Below are 8298 nucleotides of genomic sequence, written 5' to 3' on the forward strand. Positions count from 1 at the left end.
ACTGGTTGAGTTTTCACATTTAGTCGTAACTCAATAAGTTGTTTCATCTGAAAATAGCTTGGGATTCAACGAACAGATAAAAATAACATTCTAGGAATGATTGTTGTGTTCATTTCCCAACTAATTAGGGCCATCAGTGGAAACGAAATGGAATCCAAGAATGTAATGTGCGGGTAGAAATAAAAATACGGGTTGAGCAGTTTCACACTGCAGGGAGAGAACTGTCAAAATAGGAAGTACCTGCAAGAGATGCAAAAGCGGTTGAATTGAGAAGATTGAGTAACGTTTTGAAAATTGGGAAATTTCATTTATGTATTTTATATCCGTGAAATGGTCGGCAAAAGAACTGATTTTTATTTCCCGTACAAAAAAAATATTGAATTTGGTGTTTTCTCGAAGACGAAATGAACACGTGAACCCATCTATAATAATGATAATAATAATAATAATAATAATAATAATTGAATAATAATAATAATAATAAACATCTTCATTACTACAAGCACAAAAAAATCACAATATCAAGTTTTAACTACATATATAAATTTACAGTAAGAGGCAAAGTTCAATTTTCGCAGCTATGCAAATAACTGCCAAACTGTTCTTCCACTTAACTGCAGTGAAAAATTCTCTCCGCGGCAAGTATCAGCACAAACTTCGACAGATCTGGTCATCGGAACTGTAGGGGAAAAACAAAGTTGCTGCAACAAATATGCTTGCCGTTCCAATCTTACTCTACTCGTTTGGAGTAGTGAAGTGGACTCGGGAGGAGCTGTATCAACTCGACGTAAGGACCCGAAAAATGATGCATTTCTATAGGAGTTTGCATCTCAAATCGTTCGTTCCACGGTTGTACTTCCCCCGACAACAGGGAGGTCGTGAACTTTTGAGTTTGGAGTGTCTACATGACAGAATGGTACTGGATATAGCCTGTAAAGTCGTCAGGAGTTCGGATCCCCTTCTCTGCATGGTCCGTGACCATGAGAGAGCAGGAATTGGAGCATTTCTCCTTAGGGCAGCTGCTCGAGCAGCTTATAAACTCGGTATAGTTTTCGACTCTGAACGAGGTGACTACAACTCTGTCACAGAGTTGGAACCCGTTCAGCAAAAAGCTCAGATAAAAGCCGCAGAGATCACCTTACTTCTGCGGAGACAGAGGGAGCCAATGCATGGGGTCTTCTTCAATAATATTGAAGAGCTTGGCTTATCAAAGCGCCTGACGTTCGCTTTTCTCAGGTCGAGTGGGCTGAAGTCGGAAACTGAGGGGTTCATCATGGCTTGCAAGGATGGTATCTTCAACACCTTAGTCTACCGCAGTCGCGTGATGGGTATAGAGGTTCCTGACACAAGGTGCAGGGCCTGCCGCGAGGCGCCCGAGACCCTAATGCACTTGCTATCAGCATGTCCAGCATATGCGGTCTTGGCCTATATTCATAGACATAACGCGGCCCTAAGAGTGCTATATTACCATCTACGGCACTCTTACGGTATTGACGAGACACCGGTGTTGCCCTACGCTCCGGGGGATATTGAATCCGTTGTGGGGAACGAGAAGTGCCGAATTTATTGGAACTATTCGTTCCCCACCCTCAGGCTCATACAAGCTAATAAGCCTGATGTAGTCCTTCTCGACCACCAGACCAAAACGATATTTGTCGTGGAGTTTTCAGCTCCTGGCGAGACGAATATCGTCAGAAAAGAGGAGGAAAAACGGATAAAATATCGAGATTTTCTCTTCGAAATCCGCAGACTCTATCCAGATCACTCTGTCAAGATGGTCGTCCTGATTATTGGAGTCCTTGGTGGAATGATGTCTTCTCCACTCTCGAATCTCAAAATCATACCGGCTTGCCGCACTAAGGCAGAAATCTTAGCCGCACAGATGCAGAAGGCTGTCATTCTTGGCTCACTGCGTTTGCTCAGGGCACATGATTCTCGGACCCAATGATCACTCACCCCACTGTGTGGGGAATGGTCATTGGTTGATAATGCTGGCGCGCCCTCCCGAATGTATCGGGGCTTCGGGGGATAGGGCCTGACCAGCGCACACTACGGATAATAATAAACATCTTCATTACTACAACCACAAAAAAAAATCACAATATGAAGTTTTAACTACATATATAAATTTATAGTAAGAGGCAAAGTTCAATTTTCGCAGCTACGCAAATAACTGCCAAACTGTTCTTCCGTTTAACTTGAAAAAGTATCTGCATGGGTATTAAAGTAGCATTGAATTAACATAAGTATATGAATACATGAATAAAGATCAGTGACTGGCGATGATCCAAAACTAAGCAAACTATTATTGGTCATAAATTGCTCAAAGAGGAGCAAAAATAGAACAAGATAGAAAAGCGGAATGGTGAAAGTTCATCACGTTATTGATTTTGTTAAAAAAAATCTAATTTGATTTCAAACTGAGAGGGTGGCAGCTTTTTTAAAAGTTCAGGAATAGCATTGAATACTTAAGCTATCTGGTAACTGAAGGATCGTTTGAATAACTGAGTTGTGAAAATGGGAGGGTATTGAAGAGCCTTTGAACCTGATGATAATATTATGAACATCGGTTCGAAACGTTACTTCCTTATGCAAGTACGAAGAGATTTCATATAAGAGAATCTTATAATAGAAGTAGGCAGCATGTAGTTTTCTTATATTCCCCATATTTAGCCATCCAACTTCTTTAAGCTTGTGAGATATTCTGTTTCTTTTTTTTTCCATATATAAGTCTCAAACAAGAATTTTGGACTTTCTGATTTTTTTATTTATGGTTCGGCCCATAAAGAGTATCTTCAAAATTCAATTGTGCTAGTACTAAGCTCTCATACAACATTTTTTCCAGTTGAATTGATAGGCAGTGCCTTTTACCATATATCAGTTTGAGGGAGGCATAGGCCAGTTGAATGAGTTTGTTGGTGTGTTTTTCAAACCTCATATTAGAATCAAATAAAACGCCAAGGTTTCTGGCCTCATCAACAACATGAAGTGTATCTTATGAAATTATTCTATTGTCACCGATTCTTGATAAGTGTACAGAGTTTAAAATACATCTGTCCGTTTAAAGTTAGTCAAAATCGAATCTAAAGGAGTCGGTTACAAACAAACAGGTGTAGCTGATAAAATCGTGTTAAAAAGAGAAATTATTTGCACGTTATCGAACGCGGCGACTTGCGGCTGTTTTCAACCGATTGGAACCTGATATTATTAATCAACTTGTTGAAAATTATCAGATTCGTCCTTCACATCAGATTGATTTCAAAACAAATGTTGATTATCGGTGATTTTGAATGGAAGATACTCTCAATATTGTTAAGTCGCATTATTATTTTCCTCTCTGGTGGTGAAAGTCTTGTTCAGAATACAGGTTCAATTAAACTCCAGGCGAGACTGATATGTTATTGAAATAACTAAAAAATAACTGTGTTCTCAAAGTGGACGTTAGACAAAATGAGTTAAGGAAGTTCTGGCCTTAATCTTTAGGAGGATAATGAAGCTGAGTACAGAAATTAATACAGTTATAATGCAGTACAAGGAATGAACCTTTGATCTGCATGAATGGCATTTTATAATAAATACTAAATGATGTGCCACAGAAACAACCGAATGACCCAAATACAACTTGGATTCGATTCTAACGTGTTTATACATTAGTCCGCGCTCATAATTCAACTCTGAAATACCGAATTCGATTGAGAACCATTTAGGCTAGGAGAATATTGACATTGTTGACAGAGTCTGACAAACATTCATGCATTTATTAATTCATCATGCTGACATGTAATGTATATCTTCCATTATTTGTTTTCTGTTCTACTGCATTGATTATCAAAACAATTATTATTGGTGTAATTAGAGAGTATTCTTGATTTTCATGTAAATAATTATTTTGGGAGATTTCATGGATGATTTTGAAAATAACACTATGATGAATACGGTATTCTGGAATGCTCCGTTCATGATATAGAAGAGCATTGAACTTCCAATATTTTCAAAGGATTTCATTACTTCATTATTCAGAAGGTATCAAGTTCAAAATTGGTACACAAGTTTCTGTTTCGAAATCCATAAAAGAGCTATGAAATGTAACGATATATTCGTTACCGTCATTTCCTTGTATTCATGACACGATAAAATGTGACATCTATGAATTCCATGTAACCGTTATTGGCAAGTGTTCCTCCTAGCATAAGCCATCTTTGGTTCACTAGTAACGTGAAGATAGGTAAGGAGATAAGATGGAGGAGGAATTCTTAAAAAAGGGAGAAGTCTCTCGTAGAGTTGAGAAGGTAGAGCTCGATATCTTGGAGTTTAGTTTTTTTTTGAATGTGAAAGTAATGATGCTGATTCAGAAAAATTTTAATATTTCATGGTGATCACTATGAATTTAAACCTAAGCTATCTATTTTTCATTCGTTGATGAATTGTGGTTTCCTCGGATGCAAGTCCTGAGGTTTTCTGCTGAGAAAAGATGTCCCTCCTTCCAGGTGTGAAAAATCCCTGAAATTAGTGTGAAGGGTTACTGGCGATTCTGATGAGAAGTCCTGGGATTTCTATCCGATTGCTGATCACAGTGGGTGAAAATTAAAAAAAAATGTAAGTCACAATCCAAATGTTTGCTTCATCGTTCGGAAAGCTCCACTCTGTCGCTGAACTCAGATTCGAGCAAGGGACCTGTCTCTTGGTTGAACAAATCTCCGGTTCATAGATCGAGATATAACCAATCTTTCCTCATTATCTATATCTTTGTAGATTGGTTACAGACTTCAAGTGAATTGAGGTTATAATCCCATTCCCCAATTTAAATGATTTAGTTAATTTTTAGTGGTCATTTTTTGTACAAAGCATTGTTTTTTTTTCCTAAGACACATTCAGTGGTGATTTCAAGGTAAATTTTTTTTTCTATAAGATTATTTATTTGCATATACATGTTGACTCCTGAATTCAAGGTTAATTGTTTCATATAAACCATTGATGCACCAATACAAGATTTGTATAACTAGGAGTAATTGTTGTGAATATCATTCAATGTATCTATGAATGAATATTTATGTGAAACCGTTTCACATTCACATCACCTGTTCTCATAATTATATTCAGTGAAGTGCAAAACATTTATATCCCAGAATCCTGTTTCATAACCATTCTCATGTGAGCAACCCTGCCTCTCAAGGAAGTGTTCAGTCCCACACTTATCAACTGAACTCAATTAGGAAACAACAACCTTTAACAACGTCTCTGCTAGGAGATATGATGGAGTAAACAGGTGAAACCATCATAATAACAGGGTCAAACTTTGTATTTTTTTTGTAAATATATGTATTAATTTTTCTGAATATATGATTTTCTTACTCACCTAATCACAGAAGGAAGTTTTTATTACTATCTTTGTAATGGTATTTTGTATTTTTTTTCCATCATAAAATAAAAAAAATGCTGGCGCCCAGCCATCAAATTTTCAACATAATTTTACTTGCTTGACACATTAAAAATCAGAAACTAGCAAAGTTGTCCAAAGAACTCACACCGTTCTCTACTGACTAACCTGGGCATTCAAAGAAGCCCCCACTACGTTACAAAAAAAAGTGATCAAGTATCTACAGGGTGAATGTTACAAGTTTATCTGAGAGGTTGTTAACAGGGACATGACTTAAATAAAAGTGAAATGAATGTTGAAACTACTGAAAATACTGAGAATAATCAGAATGGGGTCTAAATTCAACTTTAGAACCTGGGAGAACACCATTCGTAGCAGGCTTATGTAAACCAAGTGATGAAACGCTGGCTGCGATTGCAATAATTGTAACCATGTAGTAAACCATGTAGTAACGACATATTTCATGTCGGTGGAATCAAGAGGCAGTTGATAAAACTACAAGCACACGAAAAACCATTCAACGGTTCAAAGCTCGGATTTCCACAAACGTTGGTTCAATAGAAAGTCCAAAGAAGCTGCATTCATCCTGAGCAGTGACACATTCATTTAGATTAGAGTGGATAAATGAAAGCCACTGATAGTGAAACAGTCAACGTTGCAGTGCACTGGAAACTAGAAGGAAAGGGGGGAGTGGGGAGACGTTGAGTACCTGAAATCAGCCACGTCGTTCAATATATCGTTTTAATTTCTTTATTTTATTATTTTCTGCAATTTTTTCCATCAATTATTTCATAATTTCATTTCGTTTCCAATTCTAGTAGGCAGTGACTCCAGAAATGTTGAGAAATATGCGAAGACATTCCGAAAATCGCTTATACTTCTGTATGGACCTGAATGGTTCACATTTTGAACCTTCTATATGATGATAACATTATAGGTGATGGAAAATAAAAATATCTTGATGAAACTTAGTTTTCATAAAAACTTCAACAACACCTTATTGATTTTCAATTTCAGTACACCGATGTATTTAAGATTGAATTCATGAAGTGTTAGGTCCACGGGTTGAACTGCGTCTGTAATTTTCATCTTTTCGACGTTTCGGCTCCTGCTTTGGACCCATTTTCAAGAATCACTCGGAACTGTAGTTACATGACTCGAGAACGAGGTCGCAATCTCCCTTCCCCCCAGGTCTCGTCACTAGCTCTATGCTGGCTGTGTTCAGCTCTGATCGCAGTGGTCACTTTGCTGTTCGGAGCGAAAATTCATATTGTTGGACAGGTATAGAGAGGTAGATGTATTGTGGCAGATGTCCGATCTACCGGATCGGGTACCTGAGTTATTTTCAGGTATCTTGCATGACCATAATGACCTCCATGCCTGTGGTCGTCTCTGCAAATTATCTCGGTTGTAAAGTTAGTTGAGTCGTTTTTCAATTTCGATTGCTTCACGAATTATCCTGGCCTGAAGATTTTACTCCGTAGCAATGGTTTTGGTGTTTTCGAAACTTATTGTGTGACATGTTTCCAGGTGGTGTTTGAAGAGAGATGATGCTGGGTATGATCTGCGAACAGGTAGTTCATGTTCACTGGCTCTGTTGGAAATTCTTCTGTTGGTTTGACTGATGTGAGGTCTGGGACAGCTCCAATATGGTATTTCGAATATGCCCTGTGCTTCATCGCGTATCGCGTCCTTGAGTGTTATTAAAATAGTGGAGATTTGGTTGTTAGCTGTGAATACTGTCTTCACATTATGTTTCTTCAGAATTTGGCTCACTTTGCAGTAACTCCATGGATGTGGGGGAGAAAAGCTTCTGTATGGTTGATCGGTTCCTCGGGTAACTCTTAGGGTGGGGTTTGTTTTTGGTGTCGTTGGATGGATCTTTGTATTTGGGAGATGGGATAGTCGTTTTGGTGAAGGACGGCTTTCAGCTCGTATAGTTCCCTGGATCTATTGTGGTTGTCAGTGAGTCTTATAGAACGATGTATGAGGGAAGTCAAATCGGAATCCAGCCGGGCAGGATGATTATGGGACTTGGCATTGAGGTAGCGGTTAGTATGGGTAGGTTTTCGGTTGACCGTGTGCGAGAATTGTGAGAAGGAGTTGTTGGACTTTGTGATGAGAACGTCCAAGAAAGGGAGTGAGTTATTAGTTTTAACTTCCATTGTGAACTTCAGGTCAAGGTATAAGGAGTTGATGTGGTTCAGGAATGCATGGAAATCTTCAGATCCGTGGAGCCATATAACAAAGACGTCATCCACGTATCGGAGCCAACACGTGGGTTTGAGATGAGACGTGTCGATGGCTCTGGTTTTCAAGTCCTCCATGTAGTGGTTTGCAAGAACTGGAGAAAAGAAGAACCCTTTGAGGCGCCTTTCACTTGTTTGTAGAATTTGTCCTGGTAACGGAAATATGTGCTGGGCATGCAGTGGCTGATGAGGTTGATCATATCATGTGGAATTTGGTATTCCGTTTGAATTTTCTCATTCATCATTCTATAAGACTCACTGACAACCACAGCAGATCCAGGAAACTATACGAACTCAAAATCGCCCTTCATCAAAAAGACTCTCCCGTCTCCCAAATACGAAGATCCATCCAACGACAGCAAACACAAACCCTACCCCACGAGTCAACCAAGGAACAGACCAACCAGTCAAAAGCTTTTCTCTTTCACATCCATGGAGTTACTGACAAAGTGAGACGAATTTCGAAGAAACATAACGTGAAGACAGTATTCACTGCTAACAAACAAATCTCCACTATTTTAAGTACACCCAAGGACACGATACGCAATGAAGCACAGGGCATATACGAATTACCAACTTCTAACTGTCCCAGAACTTTCATTGGCCACACCAACAGAAAACTCTCCAACAGAGCCTATGAACATAGATTAGATGTTCACAAATCAGACCCAG

General features: G+C 38.7%; 1 protein-coding gene across 1 annotated transcript; it reads right to left on the reverse strand.

The window, feature by feature from the left end:
- Window positions 1-7221: 7221 nt before the first annotated feature.
- Window positions 7222-7704, reverse strand: LOC111513002 (uncharacterized). Its single transcript, XM_023169160.2, has one exon. The coding sequence runs from the start codon at window positions 7702-7704 to the stop codon at window positions 7222-7224; it is 483 nt and encodes a 160-aa protein (XP_023024928.2).
- Between the last annotated feature and the right edge of the window lie 594 nt (window positions 7705-8298).

The sequence above is a fragment of the Leptinotarsa decemlineata genome, unplaced genomic scaffold, assembly GCF_025532065.1.
Source record: "Leptinotarsa decemlineata unplaced genomic scaffold, Ldec_3_MD MMD2_tig00078422_RagTag_RagTag, whole genome shotgun sequence".
Lineage (NCBI taxonomy): Eukaryota > Metazoa > Arthropoda > Insecta > Coleoptera > Chrysomelidae > Leptinotarsa > Leptinotarsa decemlineata.

Bases quoted from the DNA above. Each gene is read 5' to 3' on its own strand.
- LOC111513002 (XM_023169160.2), bottom strand. From the start codon at position 7,704: ATGGAGGACTTGAAAACCAGAGCCATCGACACGTCTCATCTCAAACCC.